General features: G+C 47.3%; 1 protein-coding gene across 2 annotated transcripts in view; it reads right to left on the reverse strand.

Moving 5' to 3' along the window:
* The window catches only part of LOC118791143 (ras-GEF domain-containing family member 1C-like), a 30,989-nt gene extending 6,416 nt beyond the window's left edge, over positions 1-24,573 (reverse strand). Inside the window, exons 1-7 of one of the 2 annotated variants that reach the window (XM_036548419.1) lie at positions 23,835-24,573; positions 7,368-7,565; positions 5,709-5,831; positions 5,289-5,426; positions 3,852-4,064; positions 2,473-2,547; positions 1,097-1,195 (exon numbers count right to left, since the gene is read on the reverse strand). In XM_036548419.1, the coding sequence (XP_036404312.1) occupies positions 1,097-1,195; positions 2,473-2,547; positions 3,852-4,064; positions 5,289-5,426; positions 5,709-5,831; positions 7,368-7,559 (840 nt within the window). In that variant the 5' untranslated portion in view covers positions 7,560-7,565; positions 23,835-24,573. Of the gene's footprint in view, positions 1-1,096; positions 1,196-2,472; positions 2,548-3,851; positions 4,065-5,288; positions 5,427-5,708; positions 5,832-7,367; positions 7,566-16,330; positions 16,444-23,834 lie in introns of those variants that run through there. The other variant, XM_036548420.1, reaches the window with a different exon arrangement.
* Positions 24,574-26,084: the final 1,511 nt, after the last annotated feature.

Consider the following 26,084-nt stretch of genomic DNA (forward strand, 5'->3'; position numbering starts at 1 on the left):
ATCGGTTTTTCAGATCAAAAACACTCATGCTTTATTTGTTCAGTCACTTCAGAACTTTCCACTGATTGGGGAGAAAAGTGGAAAATTCTTTTTTGGCTGCTTTATTTCTTAATTTCCCTGTACAACTCACCCCCTTTCATTCTTATATCCTCCATGAAGACATTTTAAACTTTTGATTATTACTCAAGAGTGTCCCAGTACTGACACAAAGTGCAGTAACGCCCAGAACCACAAATCACAATTGTGTGATGTTATTCAGGTGAAGGGAGCATGTCAGTTTCCTGTTGAATAAAAAAACAACAACACGCCACTCTATTCGGTCATTTAACATGACATCTGGCAGCGAGACCGATGACGTGGTGGATGGTGGTTATAAAAGAAAATATTTTTTTTCATTTCATTAAAGACTCCAGTAAAGCCTGAATAAACACACTAGCATGGCTATGCTGTGATTGTGAGGTATTCTTTCACAGACACACCCACAGATCTCAGCAGAGAATGTCACATCTATTTCATCAAGAAAGAATGAGTGCTGAGCCAAGACGGAGAAGCTGAGGAATCAGAATTCCACCAGGTGGCGCTAACAGACCATTGCAGTTGATGTTATTATTTTTCATTCCAGAACTGAACCACGACTTCACACACATACTCAGCACTGATAGAGAAACCATTATCAGATGCGACTTGAATCATATTTCTGAAACTCGTTTTCAGATGATTCATGTCTGACGTTTCAGAGATGATGATGTAGCTGAAGGACACATTTTCTGATAGAAATCAAATTTTTGTAAAGGTTATGGAGAATAATGTCTGAAGGAATATAAATGATTCTGGTGTTATGCGCTTTTTGTCAAGGTTATTGAAATGACAGGTGTACTTCGGAAAGGCTACCCTCTCCTTCTGAAAATGAATCACTCACTTTTGCTATCATTTTCCTGGTCATTGAGCATGACTAAAATATGATTCACATATGACTAAAGCTGGAATTAAATCAGAACTTTAAGTAAAACAATTATTATGAACAAAATGGGGTTTTTTTAAAATTCTTCTTAAAAACGGACAAACTACTGTTGGCCCCTTCCACAAGACAACCTACCATGCAAATCTCCGTGGCAACCAAGTAGCACAGTCTGTTGAACCACTTGACGTAGGCTTCTAGGTTACTCGTTTTCTTCTTCTGGTCACTGAAACAGGGCTGCAAAAACACACATAAAAACACATGACAAAAAGATGTCTCAACTATTACTAGAGAGCTAATCCTAGCGCTTAACCACCAGCCATATACAAAAGGCTGTGGTAACAGAGCGGGTGAGCGCAGCGGAGTTTGAGAGGCGTAGCTCACTGGGGCTGTGTCAGGCCAGAGGCGTCACCGACCGCTTCGCTTGAGACAGCGCGGAGGCACTTCCAGACAGGCCCGTGAGTTACTGACAGCCACGGCTGGCTCAGACAGGAGCCATAATTACAGTGCGGTGAGCGCGTTTGAGTCTGGCGGCTTTCCTCCCGTCGGAGGCCCCAGACCCCCCCCCCCCTCCTCCTGACCTCAGCGTGGGCCAGACGAGCTCTGCAGCGCCCTGTCACACTGTTCACCTGCGTCAGCCCGCTGCAGTCCAGACGGACTCGTCCCACACAGAGGACTCCCGAAAATAGACTGAATTCAATGTACGAGTTACCAATTTTTCCCATTTTTCTGCTGTCCCTTTAAGAGCTCAGATGAGACTGTTAACCTGTCTCTGCACTGGGGAGAACTGATGTGCAGCCTGTGTCTTTTTTGTTCTCATTCTGAATAAATGGCAGGGCCAAAAAAAAATCTAAAAATATTTGGTATTGATGAAATTCAGAACCAAGCAAGTAATAATCTCGCTGCTAGTGAATATTCACAAGTGGCTGCCTTCAGCGGACCTTCAGGTTCAACGGCGCGCCTCATTGGCTGGAGCCAGACCTTGTGAAGTGCAGCCAGCGCTGAGAGCAAACAGAATGCCTTCAGTTTCCAGCTCTCAGCCGGTTCCCAGAGCCCACCCTGACCCGGTGATGTCACAGTGTCAATATGCCGGCTGTATGAAGCCGTCTAAAATATCCCCATCATTCCCTGCCAGCATGTCTCTGTTCGAAGCCAGGGACGTTTTTGTTACAACGAAAGTGCTCAGATAGTTTTCTCTGATAATCACAGAGATTAACTGTGTTTATGCATTTTTTCGGTATTAGAATGCAATATTCTGCCTGTGTCACTGGTATATGACACTGGTATAGATTATAAGTATTCTCATCTCTGCGGTTTACCATCAGTATATACGGTAAATTTTTTAATTTGTATTGTCTAGACTATATTGTTATCTGTGTGGTAAACTATCATTACAGACAAAAAGTATTATCTGTGTGGGATACCATCAGTACAGACTACATGTATTCTTATCCGTGTCATATACAATGGACTATATACAATAGACTATATGCTTTCTCATCTGTATGGTATACCTGTGAGCTGTCCAGTGGGTCTTTCTGAGCAAAGGCTTGAACAAACTCCTCAGGACCAATGTGACTCAAGCGCTCCTACAAATACAAAGAGACAGAAAAGTGCTGATTAGTACTGCTGTCAGCAACACAACGGCTAAAAATCAAATTCACAGCCTCCGAGCTATGTACGTATAACAAATCCTGGCAGTTGTACAGATACACCAACACCAATCTTTGTATAAAGCAATGTCTGAAGAGAAGGATATCACAAAATCTGTGTACTGTAACACCCCCAGACACATCCACACACATACCCAGACCCCCCACACACATCCATACCCACACACACACACACACACATAGAAACACACACACACACAGACACACTCTCACACACACACACTGCCCACACACACACACACACTCACACACACACATAGAAACACACACACACACACACACACACACACACACACACACACACACACACACACTCACACACACACATAGAAACACACACACACACAGACACACACACACACACACAGACACACTCTCACACACATACTGCCCACACACACTGCCCACACACACTGCCCACACACACACACACACACACACACACACACTCACACACACACATAGAAACACACACACACACACAGACACACACACAGACACACTCTCACACACACACTGCCCACACACACTGCCCACACACACACACACACACACACACACTCACACACACACACACACACTCACACACACACCAGCGGAACAGCGGCCTCCCTGTCTACGCTGAAGGCATGAAACAGCGCAGCCTGTCTCTGCGGAGCTGTGCAGCGGCGTCGGGTCACATGCATTCAGAGGGGGTTTGCTTTATGTGTTTGCAGCCCCGGGCAGCAGTGACTGCAGGGTCGATGCGGCTCACAGAAGAGTACACGCTTACTCGGGGTCTGCAGAGAGCAAAATATCAATCTACCGAGGAGAGAGAGAGACCTTTCTTCATGGTCTGCTGAAACACCCCACTGCTAATATCTGCCTGCGTTTGCTGCATCCGAGTGCTCTCAGAAAAAACCCACTGCCCTGCTGCGGGCTAAAGCTAAGTGGGTAACAGTGGAACTGCTAATAACAGTCTGTAATAAAGCTAATGAGACAGAACAAAGGTACTAATAACCCCTGGCTTGTTTTCTGAACATTTTCTGAACCCCCCTCCTTTCCCCAGTGAAATTGTGACCAAGGAATTCCACAGTGGTTGGATTCGTATTAACAGCATGGTTCGGCAGTCTCCTTTCTCCCTCCAGTTCTCTCTCTCTCTTGCTTTCTTTCTCTCTTCCTTACTCTCACACCATCTAAGCACGTCTCCACCCCCCCCCCCCACCCCCCACCCCCCTCACCAGTTCGATGTGGGTGAGCTGCTGGGCGAGGGTGTAGGGGTCGCTGCAGATGCTCAGAATGTCCTTCTGAATGGGCGGCGGTTTGGTCTTGAAGGCCACCATCTTGTCAGAGGCGGAGGCGTTGACCTTGACCATGCTCTCCTCTCCCTGGTTCAGAGCCGCCAGCTTTTGGTTCAGATTCTGGAGGATCTGGTTCATAGTCTTCCAGTAGGCCTGGGAAATCAATATGTCGCCGTCATTATGTCCATAATGCCATCGTCATCACCATCAACGTTACCATCATGGTTGTCACCGTCATATCGTATCACAGGGCAGCAGTGTGGTGCAGTGGTAAGGAGCAGGGCTTGTAACTGAAGGGTTGCTGGTTCGATTCCCCCCTGAGGCACTGCTGCCATCCCCTTGGGCAAGGTACTTCACCCACAATTGCCCAATTGTTTGACACAATTGCGCCATAATACCCACAAAGTAATTCAGCGGTACAAATGTAAGAATTGTGACCGATGCAAGTCACTCTGGATAAGAGCATCTGAGCATCATCTAAATGACAATAATAACCATCATCATCATTATCATCATCATCATCATTATCATTATGAACACCAACACCGCTGTCGTTACAATGCGGTCTCTGATACAGTGAGACCCTTTCACTCGGAATTTGAGGGGACTCGTTATCCAGTCCTTGGAGAGGCGCTGAAAGAGGTACCCCAGAGGCCTGACCCCGGCCTCTCCCCTGCGGTCCCCGGAGCTCCCATGGTGAGAATGTTATGGCCTGGTGGGAGGGGGGGGCAGGGGGGGGTGTGGAGGGGTGACAGGCCTCTCAGTAAATCACCCAGCGCGTGTCATAAATTATCGAGGGCTCTTCCGGAGAGGGCGGCCACGCAGCTGCAAGCAGCAGCGCGCTCACCACGGCGGCCGGGCCCACGCTCTCTCTGCGTGCGGTGAGCTCATGTCCCCGCCCACTCCTTTACTCATTCCCACAGGCCACTCTCTCACTGCGCTGGCGTCCTGCACCTATCTCTCACACATTTACCTTGCCTGCAGTCTGATCGCTGTATATCCCCCGCCTCCACTCGAATTTAACCTCACTGCCAAAACCTGAAAATAGTCCCTATCTATCTATCTATGTATCTATCTTTATATCTATCTATCTATCGGTGTTCCTTGTCTCTATCTGTCTATCCATTTGCTAGCTAGATAGCTATCTATGTATCTATCAATAGGTGCTCTTTGTCTTTATTTCTCTGTTATTTGTATGATCTTCCCCCTGACTTTCTCTTCTCTTTATCTTCTCCTCCCTCCCTCTCTTTCTCCTTTCTCTGACCCAACACAACACTCACTCTCAGAATGCTGTATTCTTAGACTGACACGTGCTCCGCTTCCACCCAGCATGCCTGGCACAAGCATTAGAGAACACGCCCGTGTGCGACCCCTGACCTCGTCACATGGTGCTATCCTGTGGATGATGTCCTTCAGGTGTCCCACCATCTGCTCCTCCCGAAAGTCGGAGGGGAACGTCTCCGTCCACTCTGTCAGCAGCTGGAGGATCTTGGGCCCAAACTTCCGCACCTTTACCTGGGAGCAGCAGGACAGACACTTGTAAAGGTGCAGAACAGAAAAGCAAACACCTCTGAAATCCATGGAAACAGGGTGTACATGAATATACAGCTAGATGGTGAGATACTGATACACTGAATTGACTGACACTGTCAGTTAGAACAACAAATACAGTAACAGACAGCCAGACAAACAGACAGGCTAGAAGAAAAACAATGAAACAGACAGGACTGCCAGACTGACAGCGATCACACAATGACATAGTCACACAAGTACAGGCAAGGAGAGATTAGCACACACCATGTCCAAGGGGATCTGGTCCAGCTGCTGTTGCTTTATGCAGAGCTGACAGACCCGAGACAGCAGCTCATGGGGGGGGATGAAGAGGCGTGAACTCAGCAGGAAGGTGAAGACGTAGGCTTTCTGTGGAGGGGAGGAGAGAGTCAGCCGCTGACACTGCAGCAAACACATCACATCCTCTACTAACAATACTGTAGCACAGTGGTTAAGGAGCAGGACTCGTAACCAAAAGGTTGCCAGTTCGATTCCCCACAGGGGTACCGCTGCTTCTTGGGCAAAGAACTTAACCCATAACTGCCTCAGTAAATATCCAGCTGTATAAATGGATAACATTGTAAAAAAAACTGTAACCAAAGTAAGTCACTCTGGATAAGCGTGCCTGCTAAGTGCCAATAACAATATTACCAGTGCTGCTGCTGCTGCTAGTACAACTACTACTAGATGCTTCTAATATTGTTGACTCCTTATGTGGCTTTTTGCTTGTTGTGTACATGCCTCACTTGTAAATTGCTTTGGATGAAAGCCTCTGTCAAATGAAAAAATGTAATGCAAATGTACTACTAGATTATTACATTACATTATTGTCATTCAGCAGATGGGCTTTCCCAGAACGAGTTGCATAAGTTACAATTTTTACATACTATCACTTATACAGCTGGATATTTACTGACGCAATTCTGGGTTAAGTACCTTTCCCAAGAGTACAGCAGCAGTGCCCCAGTGGGGAATCGAACCAGCAACCTTTCGTCTACTAGCCCTAATCCTTATACTATGCCACACTACTGCTACCAGTACTACAACTGTTGCTACTACCATTGCTGCCTCAAGGACTGAAACTGATCTACTCCTGACACTACTGCCTTGTCTCTGCTGGGCTGTACATGGCCTGCCCTAGCCAGACTGGACTGACACGTTTGGCCTGACAGGTTAGGCAACTGTCGCCATTGTAATTTGGAGTTTATCTGAAATGGGCAGGGTACGCTTTATATAGCGCTGAAGAGCTGGTTCCTCACTTGAATTTTCACTTACAAGTTTCTGTGACTATTTATACATACACTAACGTTAGTGTCATTATAAATTATGGTTTAACAGTAATCGTTCATTTAAAAAAAGACATATATAGGTAGCTTTATTCTGGTTATACCTACTTGCAATAGGAATAATTCAACATTGTTGCTGTTAACTTGTATTTTTGCCATTATTTTCGGTTATCAATAGAATGTTCAATTGAAACTGAATGTTGAACCAGCTTGTATAGTAATACGGAAGAAGCCTTTATGGCCACTTTAACTTGAATCTTAACAGTATTTAAACAAGTGTGTCATAATCCATAATATATCACCATAGTGTACTTTCATTTACAACATACTAACTTGTGAGACGTTTAGTAAGCTAAGTGTAGACGTTCAGTAGCCATGTCATCACTGACTCAGCTCCCTGGACAGATTTGTTTGAGGAAGTAAAAGTAGTCTGGGTGTGTGACGTAACAGACAGGTTCTGACAGGTTTGAGTGACATTGGAGACGCTCACAATTTGCCAGAGAGTCCAGAGCCAGTCTGTATCCAAGCCAGTGGAGACAAGGCATACTTCACTATCAAAAACAGATAAAGAAATAAGTAAAAAAACCTTTAATAACCCCTGCCTGTGGGGGGCGCTCACCTCAGGGTAGTAGTCGGCGGTAGGCACCAGGTGCTGGATGAGGGTGTCCAGGGAGGCGGAGGTGAGTGGGGGCCCCTCAGCAAGTTCGGGGCCCGGGCCTGGACCGTCCTGGGGGGGCTCCTCACTGGAGACCAGGTGGGGGCTGAAGCCACTGGGAGTGAACATAGTGCTGGAGCACAGCGTCTGGGGCATTCCTCCCTGAGAGACAGGCAGCACACAGTCAACACAGGGTACAATGTGAGGGAGACATGCTACACAGTCAGCACAGGGTACAGAGTGAGGGAAACATGTTACACAGTCAGCACAGGGTACAGTGTAAGGGAAACATGTTACACAGCCAGCACAGGGTACAGTGTGAGGGAAACATGTTACACAGCCAGCACAAGGTACAGTGTGAGGGAAACATGTTACACAGCCAGCGCAGGGTACAGTGTGTGGGAGACGAGTTGTACAGTGAGCATAGAGTATAGTATGAGAGAGACATGTAACACAGTCAGCAGAAGGTACACTCCTCACACTGCACAGGTAAAAACACATTCATAACGAAACAGGGGGCTAAGCTTACACACACACACACACACACACACACACACACACACACACACACACACGCACACACACACACACACACACCTCAGAAATAAATGCCAGCAATTGTGGCACGCGATGAAGTGAGGTCACAATACAAACGCATCAGCGTGTACTCAGCGTGTCATTAACTATAGAAAACAAGATGCTCGGAACCCTGGGAAAGCTGGGAATCCAGGGAAGGTGATCTGTGATCAATTACTTTGGGCTTTTGTGAAACAGCACACTGCTGTCTGGTCATCTGCCAAAGGAAGATATATGGTCTGCCTCCTGCATAAGCCCCATCACGTTCAAGCGCTTCTTCCTGATCGTGGCCCGTCGTCCTGATGGCAAGCTCAAGAATAATCTCTTGGCTTGAAATGATTTTTCAATCAGACGGCCATTAACTTTTTATTGTGATGGAATGTGCACCTACTGAACCGCTTTAAGTCTGTGCTTCATCTGCTATATGAGGAAACCTGTCAGTGTGCATTTGGATTTTGACTATTAATTCAAAGGAACCTCTTAGATTGCAGTAGGCGTTCGAGATCCATTTTAATTTCAGATGTGCACTCCAAACACCCATGGTCCTTTATCTCCCCTCATAAGCCTTACTGAATATCACCCATTGAAAAGCCCCACTGAACGCACCGCTGAATACGGCTTAGCTGCAAAAATGACAGGGACCTGCAAATGTATATCTCTCCAGAATTTAGCTGCAAAATACAAGGTATGTGTGGCAAGGACACTGAATAATATCACCATGATTAGAAAGCAATCCTATCTTCATTCGAAGTTCCGGTGACAGCAAAAAAAAAAAGTGGTTAATTTTGCACATAATCATCGACTGAATGCAAAGCTCAGATCATTCTGATGTGAGAGAAAATTTTAGTCTGGCCTCCAGTAGATATTTTTCATTGGCTTATTGTAGACAGCAAGTTCCATAGTAATTGTATATTTATCTGTTCAAACATAATTTTCAGTACATCAAGAGCATGTGACAAAACATACAGCTACATCTTGTCTTGTTGTATTTATTGCACCTTTTACACAACCGGGATGAATGAATCTATTAAACAAACAAAGATTCCCTAATCTCCTCTGTGCACACAGAGAGGTCGACACTCCTTTGGTACAGTATGGGTGCAGTGATGACCTAGTGACAAGTCTGTTCTGGAACATTCCAGGCCCAAAGGCTCTCAGCTCTCTCTAACTCTCCCATCAAACCGTTCTGTCAACTCAAAAACTTTTTTTTCTCTAAATGCTCACAACATATCCAGCCATATTGGTATGCAACGCATTTCGCTTATTGTGAGGAACACAAAACGAGTTATTTATGGCACTGCGGGGTAGAAAATATACAGTAATAGGCATTTTGCACTGCACCCGAAGGCCAAAAATCTACTATGCCGCAGCTGGCAAAGTCTCAAACACAAGTCTGAACTGGATCCTAAGAAATGGAAAGCTAAGCTTTAATTCTCTTTGACATCCCCCATTCACCTACTCTAAAAGCATTCCTCCAAGCGAACAGTGCTTCACTGTGAGCAAAAATAACTTCCAATGTCACCAGAAAATACAGCTGCATGACTCCAAGGCTACTACAATTCAGTATGGAATATTACAGAGGAACAGGCCTTGACATCACTGCATCTTGCACCCACATCATTAAGAGCACTTTGAAATTGCACAAAAGAAAACAGGTGGTTACATTGCTTGAGTAACGGAACTACCACCGAATTAATAAGACTGTTGCACACTGACGGTCTTAGTAAACAATGTGGTTCTGTTCTCCCAACAGCTGTTGCCACATTGTTGCCTTCTGGTCACATGATCAGAGAAACCAGGAAGTTGTGCTTAAACAGGAGCTTGTCATGGAGATACACTTCTGAAGGCGAAATCCACACCAGGAACTGGTAGAATAGAGATCTGAAACGTCCCCTATAATTATAGCCTTATCTGCACCACATTATCAAATCTGCTCTTTCCAGGAACACACCTGGACCGTCAATGTCTCCCTGTCTCCCTTCCTTGCAGGAGGGGGAAAAACGGAGTCCTTTCACACCCCATGAAGGGTGACAAACACGACCGTCCTCAGTGCAGATAACCGCCAGGTTAATGATGACACGGCTCTGATAGAGCCAATATTTACCCTCTGGCTGGTCTCTCCGGTTCCCAGCCACAGACGCCGCTGTGCGCTCAGTCAAGGCCGGCCTCCCTCCTGCCCCGTAAATTCCTTTCCATGGACAGCAAACACGGGGCGTCCGGGGAGGGAACCCGATCCCTCTCAAACAGCTGCCGCATCGCAGAGGAGAAGGAGAGTATGGGTCACGCCGTCGCCTTGGAGATTACAGGCACGTCTCCCTGCTCTCACCCTTCACCGCTCCCCCTCTGGGTAATTCCTCCATATTCCTGATTAAAAGTCTTTCGCGGGACCTCCAAAGAGATCGTCTGAGGCCCGCGCACCAGAGGGAGCTGACATGGCGCACCGGGGGTGGACCCCCAGACACCGAGACACTGCAGTGCTCAGACTGGGAAGAGGCCGGACTCTTTCGAGGCTTAGTGACCATGTTCTGTCTACTGTCTACCCGCAGTTTGTTTGCTTTTTTGTTTCTGATAGTCGGCTGTTTTTCAGTTTACATAGATGATGGACCAAACCGGGAGACAAAATAAATTTAAAAAAACCACTCACATACACTGAGTCCGCTTTCAGTCAACTCAACCTTGAAGCAGAAAATTTCATAACACTCCGCTGTTTACATGAGGGATCTAAAACAGCCTGTATCAAAGCAGGGCCGCTAAACGACCGTGACAGTAGAAAGACCTTGAGCAACAAAGAGGAAGCCATTTTGAAAGCAAACATCGCAAGTTCTTTACACAATCGCCGGCCATGTGTACATATGACACTTGGGGTAACGAAGCTGAAACTCAAGCAGGAAGGTAGCAAACGTGACTAATGACTCCCAGCTCATTTAGCTTCTATCCCTCTTATTTCCCCTCTGACAATTCATCAACATATACCCTTACTTTGGTCAAACATCCTTAACAAACATCCTTAAATACTATATCTAAAAGGTGCCTGTCTGTACATATTAAACAAATTGGCTGTACCAAGCACCCATCCAGGGAAGGTCTTCGGCTGCCTCACATGTGCATATCCAATCAAACCTCCCCTTTCCTCCTCACCTGTCTGGGCCTACAGGGCTAGGGAGAGGTGAAAGGTCACGCCAATGCTGCTCAGTTTGACACGAGTCTCATGTTTCCCGCCAGAGCCTTTGCCCGCCCTTTGTTCTCCTCCTCGCATTTCACAACCAGTTGTTACACCCTGGTTGGGGGGGGGGGGGGGGGGGAGCAGGCCTGCTCTGTTTGCACTGCGTCCTGCTCTCCAAACTGACACACCGCCGGCCCAGTGAGCGCGTCCAAGTACAGCCCCGCACAGCCCCGCCTGGTTAATGAACAAGCCGAGCAGAGAGGGACTCTTATCTGCTTCAGACGTGAACTCCAAGCCCACCCTGGTCAACAGTGAATCATCGGTGCTCCTCCTCTTCGCTGTACTGTTAGCACTCGGCACGAATCTAACACGCCGCCAGGGGAATGCCCCTGTCCTGAGAAGCTGAGGTGACATTTAGCCCAAAATGTCACCTTCGTGCTGTGAATTAAGCCGTCACTGTCCACGCACTCCTGTCTGACGGGCCAGCGGGCCTGAAACGAATATCCCACGAAAGGGTGTGTCCCACTTTCTCATGTTGGCGTCCTCTGTTTCACCTCACCACTCTGAAAAAGCTGCAGGCTAATTTTAAAGGGTTAGTTATGTGTGAAAACTATATGTATGAATAAGAGTCATCCCATGCTGTTGCACCTGGGGCGAAACACGCAGGAAGCGATTCTTGCCAGTATTGGCGATGACAAGGTTTCCCAGGCTGCTGTTCGCACAGTCCCAAGCATGATTTCAGCTTTGCCAGAGAGCATTTAGCACACACTGGCGTATCTGCTACTACTAACACTATCTCTGCTGCTCTAACAATAATTCCGTCCATTAACAGTAAAAATTTTTTTTTCTGCAGAGGGTTGCAGGGACCTGAGGCCGTGTCTAGGTGGCATTGGGAGGACACACAGGAAAAATCTAGAGACATTCTGCAAGGACGTACCAATTCCACTGACCAAGTGGACAACGCTTGAACCGTGTGTTCTTTCTACTGTCAACTCTGTCTACTCTCTCTGATAGCTTACCCAACATGAATACCCACGTCAAACATTATAAATGCCAAAAACTGAAGCTGGTCTGGGTCCGGCATGTGACACCAGGATCTGTAAACTGCTCGTCTTTGCGACGCTGGCTGAGAAACGTTTGGCAGTCCAACCAAGCAGTTACCCTGGGTTTAATTACTTCAGGGAAACGCAGGGCGCCATCAGATCACTCTGCTGCCCAGCACCAATACCCCCTACACTGTCTGTGTGCAGAGACATGGGGAGCATGGCACCAGAAGCTCCCCTAATTTGAGGGGTTAAACACCTGACCCCTACTGACAGGAGAGGCCATGTGTTCACCTCCCAGCGTCTGGTCACACTCTGTTTTGCCACTCGCAGAAGGGCGACACGCCTGTGTCTCACCTTGCGTCAGCTCTCATCCTCCCTCCCTCCCTCTCACCTGTACACGCACCTTATGTTACATTATTTGCATTTAGCAGATGTTCTTATCCAGAGCAACATACATCAGTTACAGTTTTGTACAATGTTATTCACCTATACAGGATATTTCAATGTTACCCATTTATACTGGATATTTACTGAGGCAACTGTGGGTTAAGTACCTTGCCCAAAGGTACAGCAGCAGTGTCCCAGCAGGGACTCGAACCGTCAACCTTTTGGCTACGAGTCCTCCCCCTTAACCACTATGCTACACTGCCACCACACCTATACGGCCTTCCAACTTACTGACCCTGCCCGAAAGCATGTCAAAGGTAGCCTTCACACAACCAGTGCTTCTACTTGTGGTGCTTATCAGGACACAATGTGTAAACTTCGTGTATGTGTAAATGTTTACTTCTTATACATCTTCTTATCAACAACTTCTTATCTTTTTTCACTTGGTGTAGTGCATTTAGCTGACCTGACTCCTAGATAACATGAATGCTTCCATTTCTGTCATTCTCAAAGTTGCTTGCCTGATTGTGGGATTTTTTTTCTTCCTAATTCCATAATTTAATACATCAACACACAAAAACAGACAAACACATACACTCTCCTCCTTATCTACTTCCTATTCTCAGTATAATTACCATGTTAACAGTATAGGGCCCACAGTCATCTCGGAGGGAGGTACATCTTGTCAAAATGCCAGCCGACCATTGAGATCTCCCCAGTGTACTGTCTGGAATGATGTCAGATTGGTGCGGTCTAAGGCGTGAACCCTGTACATGCAAGACTAATTTAGTGAAGTAACAAGCTGCACCAAGCCCTGCTGAGCCATGACACTTGCACCAGAGGAATGCATTTCAGGGTGACGGAGTGCTTTCCAATGAGTGTGATGAACACCAATGAGCCGCAAGCTGGGTTATCAGTAGGGGACTGGCCTTGTAGCCAGAACGCTGCAGATCTGAATCAATCAATCAGATCTGAGCAAATTCCGTGAGTCACCACACTGAATCTCTACAGACAGATGATCATGTTAAATGTATGCCGTGTAAAAAAGAATGAAAATTGTACCTGTGAAGCACATGAATGATGTAGGGGGATGATGAGCAATCTACCTGCCGATCCTGAGTCAGCCTCTTAGGCAGGAGCCTTGTCAGCAAGGTGGCAGTGTAGTATACTGGTAAGAAGCAGGAATCCGAACCTAAAAGTTACTGGTTTGATTCCCTGCTGGGGCACCGCTGCTACAGACTTGGGCAAGGTACTTAACCTGGAATTTCCTCAGTAAATATCCAGCTGTATAGACGGATAACATGTAAAACGGTAACCTGTGTAAGTCTCTCCAACTAAGAGCATGCGCTAAAAGACTGGAATGTAATGTAATGTAATGTCTCAGGTGCGCACACACAGGCAGGAATCTCACATCAACCCGCTTTGTGGACCTTCTGGAGTTTACTTCCAGCTGGGAAAAAAAAATAACGATGAAGAGCACCTTTGTGTCTAGACGTTAGCCGTCCTCATTCCCGTTCTTATCATGTCCATCAGGGACCATCTGCTTTGAACTGTCGGGGCTGAAAATGTGCTCTTTTTTCGATGAGTCAGAATGTGATGCGTCTGCGTGCGGATAGGTGCACCACATCAGAGCAGCGGACATAAAGGAATTTTTGACATTGCTGACATGGTAGAGCCGACAGGCTGCAAGCCACCCACTGGATCCCCGGGGGCTCTGAGCTCAAGGGTATGACACCGCCCACTGGCTGGAACTTCTCTGAGACCGACGCGGCAAGATTCGGCTGCAAAGAGATGGTTACAATAGCTCTTAATGCATGTCCATATAAGGGGTTGCAACACGAAGGTAGGTCCATGTGTTAGCCCATGAAGCACATTGGTGATGTCATTTCATTTGTTTATAGACCACCAACCACCAGTTACAGACAACCACAAACATAGTTATACTAACAATGAGGTTCAGCTCTGCACAGAGACTCATGAGTGATTACATGAATTCTGAATACATTTTTATTGCCCGTTTTTCTCCTTGAAGAGAGAGGAAGCTGAATAAGTAAAGAGGAAGTTGGATACAGCTAAGTTACGACAGGGGCATGAAAGGGCCAACGTCTTCAAGCAACAAAAACAAAAAAGGACACACATGTGCGCACACACACACACACACGCACACACGCACGCACGCACGCACACACACATTCAAGTGTAAGTAAAAAGAAATAGTCGCTATACTGCCAGATAAAAAGCTTCCCTGATATCCCATCCCAAGAGGCTGGGCAGTAGTAACTATGAAGTGACAGCAACCTCCTTAAAAGACCAGCTCTTCACAGCAGGTCCTCACTGGCATCTTCTCTCAAGCAGACAGCTTCCAAAATTACCCAGAAAGAGTGTTTTTTTCTCTCTTTTTTTTTTTTTTTCAAACATTATTCAGGCCATTATTCTGAGACACAAAGCATCCAGCCCCTTCACAACAATCTAAAAATAAGATTTCTTTTGTCAGCTCTAAGTGAGCCGATAGACGCAACATGACACCCAAAAATGTGCCGAGCCAAAAGCAGCGCTCGGTTAATTACTGCATCGCAAAGCGCACCGGGACCTCACGGTTCCTGCCACTCTCATCTCTGTGGAGCTGCACCCCTGTCCGACAACATCCTGCCTCCGGGTCACGTTTGGGAATCCGGCGGCTATTATTATTCCGCGGCGCGCTCACAGAAGACATGCATGCAGATTAGCGGTACGCTGACACCGGGTCTCGGCGGGATCCAGCCAGACATAGCTCTGGCTCTGGGATGCTGGGAACTGGGAGCTAAATATCAAACCACGACATCTGACGGCCTTACGAGTGCTAATGATGTATCTTGCGATAAATTCAACTTCTGTTGGGTTGTTGTTGAATTTTTGTTGTAATTAACTGAAATGTTGTGCCAAGAATGGCGGTATGTCTTCAAACGCTACTTCCGCTATCCTCAAATCCAAACCACGTCTTTGTTCTATTCTTAACACATGCAAGCTTGCATTTTTTTAATGAACATGAAAGGTTGCAATATGACCCTGACCCCACGATCTACAATGCATATCCATATCACAGTATGGATTTAACATCACCGCAAACCCTTAACAGCTGGTGAATGTCATCAGAGGAGCAGCCCACAGGCCAGGGTTGTGCATGCAGTACTTACAGCAAAAGCCTGTCATCTTTCAGCCATTTCATCTCCTTGTGTGTTTTAAAGACGCGCCGGGATTCTAGAACACGCATTACAGAGCGAGGACAAGGCACTCCGGGGGAGGCCGGCTAAAGGCAGAGTACTCCGGCAGCGGGGATAGACAATAAACATGCGGCTCACACGAGAGCACTTCTTTACGGTTGAGCGTCTTTGAAGAGTGCCCCCCCCCCCTTCCCCCCTTTCCCCCCCACTCCTCCTGCCCTTCTTTCATGATCAGTCTGAAGGCATTCCGGTAAAGACGTGGCTCAGGGGACAGTGACCTAGTAGCGGTGGAGGGGGAGGGGGGGCTGTTTAGTGGCTCTTGGGGGGAGTATTCCGGCTCGGTCCTTAAGGGACCTACCCCTCCCCCCCGAACTGTGCAGGACTGTCAGCATTAATAGACCTATCTATGGACAGGGCAGACTCTCTTACACACACACAAAAACACACACACACACACGCACTGAACCGGAGACAGCAGCGCTCTCCCTTTTAGCGAAGCTAAATCCGGCCGGTTAAAAAAAAAAAAGAACGCAAATGAAAAGCAAACAAACAAACCAGCTCTGTGTGATTTGGGGAATGTCAGTAATCCGGAGCGGCGCAGCCCGGAGAAGGAGTGTCTTTGTTCACAAAGTGGCTCCCTCTCGGTTTCCACAGCGCCTCGATTTTAAAGGGCACTCAGGGCTGCTTCCTGCAGAAATTACAGTCATTTAACATGCACATCTATTTAGAACAATAATTTCAGGGAGAAATGCACATACTGAAAATGCATTATGGTTGGTTACATGCGCCACGGACACACTTAGCCAATGGGCCTACGAAAGACTGTCTTGTAAATGCTTGGTATATCCAACGAAACACTTTTCCCAAGTTTCATTTTCTCACAGATCAACAGTGTGCTTTTTAAATATTCACGTTTGAAATTCCCACAAGTTATTACCACTTTTCCAAAAGGAAAGACAACTCACTGCCTGTATCAATAAGCTATCCTTATAAAGAAGAATGCCTTGCCATACCGTCATTAAACTCCTAACAAACTCACAGGCTGGTCATGTTTGCTGTGGAGTGAGTGCATTGTGAGAGCAAGTCTGAGTGTGTCAGCAAGATCAAATCTAAACAGAACTGACTGAGTGAGAGTGAGTGTGAAAGTGTGAGTGCGAAAGTGTGACCGCAAGTATAAGTGTGTGTGTAAGAGTGTGTGAGAGTGTGAGTGTAAGCAAGTGCAAGCAAGACTGCATGAGCAAATGTGTGCATGTGAGTGAGAGAGTATGAGTGAGGGGAAAGTATGCGTTTGTGAGTGTGAGTGAGTGCAAAACCTCTATACAGCACCTTGTAGCAACCTCTGTTTTGGAAAGCACTACATTTAATTTGATGTTGTTTTTGTTGTTGAGTGTGTGAGCAAGTGTGTGTGTGTGTGCGTGTGTGTGTGTGTATGTCACTAAGTGCAATTGTGCCAGTGTGAGTGTAAGCGCAAGTGTGAGTGCAAGTGTGAGCGTGTGAGTGAGCGTGATTGTGCCGGCGTGAGAGTAAGGGTGAGTGTGTGACTGTGTGAGTGAGCGTGAGTGTTAGTGCGAGCTGGAGTGTGAAATCTGGTGCGAGTGGGCCGGCTGCTCGCGTCCTCTGGGCACCGGCGGAGGATTAATTCCTTCCAGCTCGTAGGCGCGCTCCTCTCAGCCTCGTGCCGGTGCCTCCTTCTCCCTCCTCCATGCCCGCTCCGCTCAGCAAGTCAGCCTCCAATCCCAGGATTACATAACCGGATATCCGTGCGGTCAAAGCCACCGCGCTGCTTCTGTTAAGACTCACGGAGTCCATTTGTGAGTAAGCCAGCTAATCAATTAGCCACAGCACGGGTGGAATCTTTAGTGACAGATTTGTTGTGTTTATTCCAGCTCCAGTAGTCCCCCCCCACCTCCACTGGTATTAATTAAATCCCCCAGAGAGCCTTGTCTTCAAACAGGGAGTGCAAAAGTAGAAAAGTGTCCAGGTGTACTATTCCTCTTAATGATGGAGCGCGCTGGCTCTGGGCAGGGGAGGAGCTATGGAGTGCTGGCAGGGTCTTCCATGGAAACAGAATTCCCTCACAGACTGAATTCGTTTATAATTCAGATTACAGCTATTCTATTTAGTGAACAGATCGCTGTGATTAACACTGAAAATTCAGTCTCTGCCACTGCTCAGTCTAACTAGACTGCCTCATTTTGAATATTTGTTAAATATTTATGGCAGGATGCGGGCAATGACAGAAAATCCATGGCCAGCGCACCAGCTCAGAAAAAAACGGAACCTATTAGGACCGGATCCTAGAAACAGAAGTATGGAGGATGGAAGGACCACAGTGTTCCTGTTATACGATCTCATAACAGCGGCAGAGTCAGAAACACAAGAACACGCCCTCTCCATAAATCTTTTTCACACTTGAGGGGTTCTAACCGAACAACTGCATAAAAACGCCTCTGGGAGAGAGTGGATTTTCGCTTTGTCCCACTGGTGTCGCCTCCGCTGAGCTTAGCAGACACAGCGCTGGCTTTGTCCTCAGGCATTCTGCGGGACGCCCACAGACTCGGGGTCCTGCAGAGGCCAGTGAGATGCAGAGAGGAACAGGGAGTGCTGCAGCTCCTGTGAGCTGGTCTACGGCACGACAAACGCATGCTGTGCAGGGGAGGGGGGGGCCTTCAACAAATGCGATGCTGCTCCAGACATCTGAGGGTGTGCTTAAATTGCGTACCCTTCTCAGGGTCATCTGGGCCTCCCTCGGGGGAGATAAGGGCGGAGTTTGAGGAGCATTCCTGAGTTGGGGAGCCAGACTGACAGATGCCTGATGAAGACCACTGCTGTCTCTGTTTGCCCCAGTTGACTGGCGGTATGTCAATCCATGCATTAATCACACAGATGTCTCACGGTGGCCTTTGACTGGAGGAGGTTGTCGCCTCTTGCACCAATCTCTCTGGCCCAGCAGGCCCCAGGAAAGCATGACCTCTGACCCTGCGGTTGCCAAGGGGACCTTTGATCCGGCCATAAAAACAAAAAGCCACAAAAAAAACAATGGCCTTCTGCAGACTGGGGCACAATACAGACCGGATGTTTTTTCTCTGCAACAGCGCAAGTCCCTCACATAATGCCACTCAGATGACCAAGTTTTCATGGTTTTGTCACTTCATGGTGATGATATCTCATTCTTGCTTTTATCGACACTAATTCCAGCAACACCAAGCACCAGGCTTAAACAGTACGCTTCACAATGAATGGGCTCCTTCGTTTACAACACTGCTACCTGTTGAAAGGGCAGGATTTGAACGGAAGCAATTCGGGGGGAGGCGCCAAGCGTGTGTATAATAGCAACAGCACGCTATTGAGGGTTCGATCCGATAAGGTTGAGTAACTCCACCAGTCGCTCTGCACAGCACACGACAGCCCAGCTCGTGCAGTGAGGGCAGAGGTCCCTGCAGCAGAGAGCGCTGATGGCCAGACCAGACCAACCAGATCAGCACCCCCCCCCCCCCCCCCCCAGGCATCAAAGTATGTCTGTGTTGCACATTCCTGTGGGTGATTATTGTGCTTTCCTTTGTCTGCCTCTGTGCTCCCCCCCCGCCGGTGTGCAGCCTATCTGTAGCACATGAGAGCATTGTGTCACCCGCCCACGTGTGCCAGCTCAGGTTACACAGACGGCATTCCAACGCTGATGCCTGCTGCACCTCTCTCTGCCTCTGACACTGGCCGGGTGCAAAAATCACACAGCACCCCGCGTCGGTAAGCCTCTGCATGCGCCTGCAGTGTGGAGCCACGGGTTCCGCTACGATGGTCCGGCTTCAGTCCCGAAAGCCTGGCACCCGCTGGCACCGGCCCTAGGCACCCCCCCACCCCCCCTGGAGCCCAAAGCCTCACCCCCTGGAATTAAACCGCTCTCCACGCCGGAGAGCCGAACGCGTGCCAGGATTAGGCTTGATCTGAGCCTGAGCATGTTTCAACACCGGATGTGTTAAAGGCTGGTGCGTTTCATGATGAAATTACAGCCCGGGCAGGAAACAAACGGGCGATTGTTTCCTCAGCGCGCCGTCGCCTTGCCCGGACACCCGATCCGCCACCCGGTGAAGCCACGGGATCGCGACGGGAGGGGTGGGACCACCCAGAGTTTGGGTCCTCTCTTCCACAGCCCACCTTTAGCGGAAAAACCCCTAATTATACCTCAGGAAACTCCCAATCCTCACAGGCACCCTATCAATAGCGCTGAGGCTGCAGAACGTTTGTTGGCATCGCAGTCAGTGAGGGAACGCGAGAGAGGAGCGAGCAAGGTCCCGGAAGGTGGCCACGGCGGTGCCCGTGTTGTCCTGTTTACCTCTCGCTGCGACGTGCCGCCAATTCATTCCCAGATCAGAGTGAGAGAGATGCCGAGGCGGGCCGAGTGACAGGCATGCCTGACCTTTCTGCCCTCCTGAGCGCGGGAAACACAGAGGGCAATGTACTAATGCACTCACCCCCCCCCCCCCCCCCCCCTTTCAACAGGCTCACACACTGACCCGGTTTGACGGGGAGGGAAATAAACCTGTCAGTGGAAAATGTGAGTGCGTGTGGGGGGGTTAAGTCCCAGGGGGGGTCTTTCTACTCCCCAGGAGGGGGAGATGTTTTAAGCACCAGCTACAATGGGCTTTATTTATGAACTTCCACACTACTCTCTGAATGCTCTCCTCCTTTTTTCTCCCTAGAATAGCCAGTCTCAGATATATCCCTTCCATTCTTCATTACAAAAAGACAACATTTTGTCTAGTAAAGCCCCAGAATAAAGAGATCAGAGAGGAGGCTTGTGAGAGGCTAGACTGGAGGGAAAAAAAAAGCCACCATTCAGAAACGGGATGAAGTGGGTTAAGTGGCTGGGGTCAGCTGCAAGTGTGCTCCTTACGATAGGAGCCATCTGAAACAAGCAAGAAGTGCAGAACTGCTCACCATCTTCCACCACCAAGTCAACACCCACCTGTTCACCCCTTTCCTGGAGACAAATCTGACCTAAGCTTTAAATCAGTGATTTAAGCACTTTGTATATCCTAGCCTGATGCGAGATGTGGCTCGTACGGCTGCTATTGTTCTTTTTTTTTTGGGAACTTTCCATAGCACAATGTTTGCATTTGATTGGCTGTATGCTCCTCTTTTTTCTACTGAGATGGCGTCCCTGAAGTGTTATTTGCTATTGTGTCTGGATGCCCTTGTTCTTTCTGTTCTTATGATATGTGCTGCAAGTATCTTCCCATGGTGTTCTTCTTAGTCCCCCTGCATAAGAGTATCTAAAATTTTATAAATAATAACTATATTTTTAACATAACGAGTGCCTGCAACAACAGATTTTGCCAGCAAAGTGCATATGTGTTAGTCTCTCTGGGATCTACCTTCATTGTTGTGCATCTGTTTGTTTGGGCTGTTGGCACCTGTATTCATTGGCTTAACTGAATGGTACCCTTGGATACTTACTAACTACTTACTTACTACTCCTACAGAGTGGAATATGAGCCTTTACAGTTCTGTTTAGCCATGACTCTATGAACTGCTTTTGAATGCCAGGGCACCTCGGCCTGAACTGGCCAGCATGTCAGTCCCTCGGGGGACTTCTCCTTTCCCCACTGTGCTTTCTTCACCTTCCCTTCTTACTGTACTGCTCTTTCTGTGACAGCCGTCCCCTTTCTGTGTCTGAGCGCAGTGGTGAGCATAGAGAGACGGGGGACAGTTAAAACCGCCAGGGCTCTGCAACCCTGGGAACTGGGATTCCAGTGTGCTGTGGTTGGAGAGTGGGGGTGGAGGTGGGGGGGGGGGGGGGGGGGGGGTTCGGCAGGGGGACAGAGAGTGATAAAGCCCCGGGCGGTGTGGGGGAGCCTGGTGAGAAAGGAGCTGAGGGAAGAGGAATCACAGAGAAATACCGCGGTGTGGCTGGGCGTAGCGTCAAAACTTCACTGTGCTCCGAGAAACCTAAACCACAGCAACACTCCCTCCTGCCCTTGGAAGTAACTGGGAGTGTTGGTAGGGTTCAAAAATTAATCGCGTGGGCGCATAGCTGTTAGTTTCTGACAATTTTGTTCCAGATGAAGGGTCTTCGGCAAACATCTCCCTTCCAAGTTGGTACCGCAAAGTAGTTGTTCATCATACAAACTCAAAGAGTGATTTATGGAAACCTTTGTTATATTACTCACATCATGCAAAGGAACATATCAAAAGACAACATTCGGCTATTCGATACTCTTGTGCTGTTTGTGGTGAGTAATGTTACCCTAGTATGGTCACGTGCATGCCATGCCAGATGACCATCCAAAGTTAAAGAGATCCTGAAATTTCTCTGCCTCGAAGACTGGAGAGCGTCGGTGGACACTTGGTGAGCCAGCAATTTGTCTTAGCATCCCCACGTTCCTTCCTGAATGCACCTACACTTGCACCAGCAACCACCAACCCAAACTCCATAAACTTATTCTCACCCAAATAAATTACCTAGGCAGGTCAGACCATTTTAAATCACCATTTTGAAGAGGCATTTCCTGCCTGGCCCGGTAGGCACGAGCTGGAAAAGGGAGCAAGTGCAAACTATTTGGTATTTCTGTCTCTTTAGCAAGAGTTTAGCTTTAAGTAGTTGTATCATCTGTCTCAGTGCCATATACATGCGCAGGCCAACAGCAGATCAATCTGCAATCAGAACCGTTTATATATTCATACTACGGCGCCAGAAACCAAAGGGATTGCAAAAAAAGAGAAGAACGCAACATGCACAGTCAAGCATAAATACAACATGATAACATAATAGGCAATATCTACTAAGTTAAAACAAACAAAATTATGCCAACTACACAGTATTTGAGCAAGCCTGGCAACCGGAGTTTTTCGGCGCCCCGTTTCAGTATCTTACTTATTAATCATTAACCCTTACAAAGAGTCGTACCGAGCACGTGCGCCTGGGTACACGTAGGCTGCATGGATACAAATTGCCAATGACTTCCTGTTCGATGATTAGCTTGCGACACTTATTCATAGGAATTATTATTTTATGTAAAGCGTAAAGTGACCGACACTCCCTCTGTCGCGGGCATTATCCAAGGAGTATCGGTCCACATTAGCATGAGAACGTACGATCTCAGTGAAACAGGACCACCAAATCACCGCAGAGAGATCGCCTGCCTCTCCCGCCCCTCCCCCGGATTATTTCTGCCCGAAGCTGTCAGCACACATCGCTGACTCACACCGAGAGCTGTTTTTGTATTTGGGAAGTAATAAAAACTCAGGTCTTTCAAGTGAGAGCATAAACTACATACCTTCAGCAAGGTAAATACTGCACAACTGAACAAGGATACGATGCCAGCAATGATCGTTGGCTTTTCACTTAACTTTTACACCAAGCATTACTGCACTGAAAAATTTCTACAAGAGTGCACTGCAAATAAGAACACAATGTTACACCTACTTGCGTCTCCACTTAATATTAACTCACAATGTAGCTCGCTAAATGGCCGTTTATTTTGCCAAATATCAGTTAAAGCGGAGCAAGTTCATATGGTTCACACAGCGATTCAGTCCTTATTCAGATCTACTACTATGGTGACTATTACTAATAGGCTACTAATTCACAGCAACGTATTTGACGTAGTAGTAATTATATGCTGGAATATTTTTTTTAATTAATTTTGACAGAATTTCTGAAATCGGTCTCGAGTGAAGCAATTTCTTGGAAGGTTACGCTAAATGCGAACACAAATCATTTTTTTCTGATCGCTGGCATAATGATGATATTAATTCGCATTCTCATCATATATATCAAATGCACCATATATCATATATCATATCAGATCAGAGCTTTCAACATTCGCAATATCTCAATTCAAACATTAGGAACTGCGTAAACATACACAGAATAAACATTCGCACACACACATAATACAGATAAATTAAAGAAGCTGAAACTGTAGATGATGCTGGAGCAGGGGGCTGCAGGACTGCTGGGTTACACACTCCGGCGTTACCATAATAATTTTTTCAGGATTAGCGACAATTGGTCATACCACGATACGAGAATACTACAGAAGCGCAGCTTCTCACTTACCAATTCTACATACACATAGTTCTCGTCTATCCTCCTGCCGATTTCCCCGTTTTTTCTTTGCTGCGAACAGTGTCAAGAATCCAGAAATACGGGAGCCAACCCAGACCAAAAACAATGTATATTAAAATGTATTTCCAAGAGGTCCGCGCTGTATCAAGCCACAATCGTCAAAGCAGCAAAACGGATATGTGTTGCCACAGCCACAGTTTGTAAAACAGAGTATCCAATTGAACGTCAGTCTATAGAAACGTCCTTAAGGCGCAAATGCTCGCTCCATACGCTGAACTTCCCTCTTCAGAGTAAGCATTGGTGGTATTTATTCCCAAACAGATCATCCAGGACGCCTCCTTAGGTCCGCCAATAGTCCCACTGTCAATTAAAATATATAAGTAATATCAAACAGTTAAGGAGTGGGGCAAAAAACCGGCCACTGATGATCGCCGATTCCAAGGTGTTTACGAGGAGACTGGCACACGGAGGCGCGCAGTCACACACTCCGCGATAGAGGGAGAGAGGGGCAGAGTAGTAGCGGCGAGTCTAAGGGGAGATTTCGTAGATCCCGGTCACTCAAGCAAGCAGCATCGCACGTCCTTCAGTCGCGAGAGTAAACCGTCGTATCATGAAAACAAAACCCACATCACTCCGTCGAGTGGTTGGGAGGATTAAAAAAACGCCCTCGCGTAGGACAGCGGAGCTCTCTCCCCCTCCCTCTCCTTGTACATTGCGCGTCTGTAGGCAGGTGCAGTTTTCCCCTCTCCCACACGTGCACTCCCTCTCTCCCCAAGCTTTGTATCCCCCCACCCAATACACGCGTGCACACACACACACAGATGCAACTTTTCTTTCTTTCTAAATGTGGGGTTGTTTCATGGGTACGAGTAATATATACATAAATGGAACACAAAGTAGGCTGTTAAAAGGTACAGATTACGGGGGCATGCTTCAATAGACTTGCTTTGTCTTTTCGTTCCGACATGGTATGAACACAACCCAAACTCATGTTACGTAGGAGAGGTGAGGTTAATGAATAAATTCAGTTTCTTTTTCTGTAAGGACATGTAAACATGTCACCCTACCTTTGGTGTCCAAACCAGCAATTCTCTGCTCATTCAACTTCACTTGCTGACCGTATAGGAGGGCAGGGAACGAAGTGAGTTATTAGAGAGCCAGTGGGGGGCGCTATTTCCTCTAAAGATAGCACTGCGTATACATATGATGCGTCTTCTATTTTTTACTCTTAAAATTATTCGAAGACATTCCGTGCCCATGGAATGCGACTTCGGACAGTGCTGCCAGGTACTCGTCAGTGTTCTTTTTAAGGGGCACTGGGTGGCAGAGTGCTTTCCTTGGCATAACTCCTTACGGCCTCAGAGGAGAGCCTGTCTCATCCACCCTAGAGCAGCAATTAACCACATGTTCCTCTTTCACTGGGAGCCTTTCCTGCCGTGAGGAAGGAACACAGCTCTACCATGCCCGGCAGAATAAAGGGGAAAGGGCTATAGATGCTGAGTGTTGACACCTGCGATGAAGAACAAAGAGAATGATTCTGTTTTTGTTCTTGCTGTCACATTTCTTAGAATTATCTACAAATTCACCTTCAGCCGCCACATTAAAATGACATTTATAATAAAGGCGAACCAGAAGACGAGTTTTCAAATGACGTGCTTTCGAAAAGGACTTGTTTTTTGTAGCCATGGTGTGCGTTGGAAAAGCAATCCACAGTGTGGCCCGCACAGAGAAAACTAAAGCACCTTTTCTTGTAAACAAGTGTTGGGAGACACACAGAAAGCCCTGGGATGCTGAAGTGAGCTTTTGTTGGAGGTGAATGATGCACAAAGTCAATAACTCTGAGCCGCACTCAGGACTGGACCACATAAGGCCTTAAAAGTGATCAATAAAATGTTCTCTAAAGCCAGTAACCAGTGAAGGGAGAAATTTTTACACTAAGCGTCATTATTATCTTATTTTGTTCTGGTCCGAAGCGGGTGGCACTGGGTGCAGCAACATTATGTTATCCTGCCCAGCACAGACCTGCATACAGTAGTAGAGGATACTTTAGCCTCAGCCTGGAAAGTGTTGCCATATTTCATCTTGCTCCAGTATATATAACATATTTATGGTTCAGCCCTGGGACCCTATGTACCTATGTACCATGGTCTAATCTCTAGGACTGCACCTTTCCCCACCCCTGCCCTGAGGCACATTTGATTGGCCATTAACCAATTAGTTACCTGATATAAAACAGGAGCA

This window comes from Megalops cyprinoides, chromosome 16, assembly GCF_013368585.1.
Source record: "Megalops cyprinoides isolate fMegCyp1 chromosome 16, fMegCyp1.pri, whole genome shotgun sequence".
Taxonomy (NCBI): Eukaryota; Metazoa; Chordata; class Actinopteri; order Elopiformes; family Megalopidae; genus Megalops; species Megalops cyprinoides.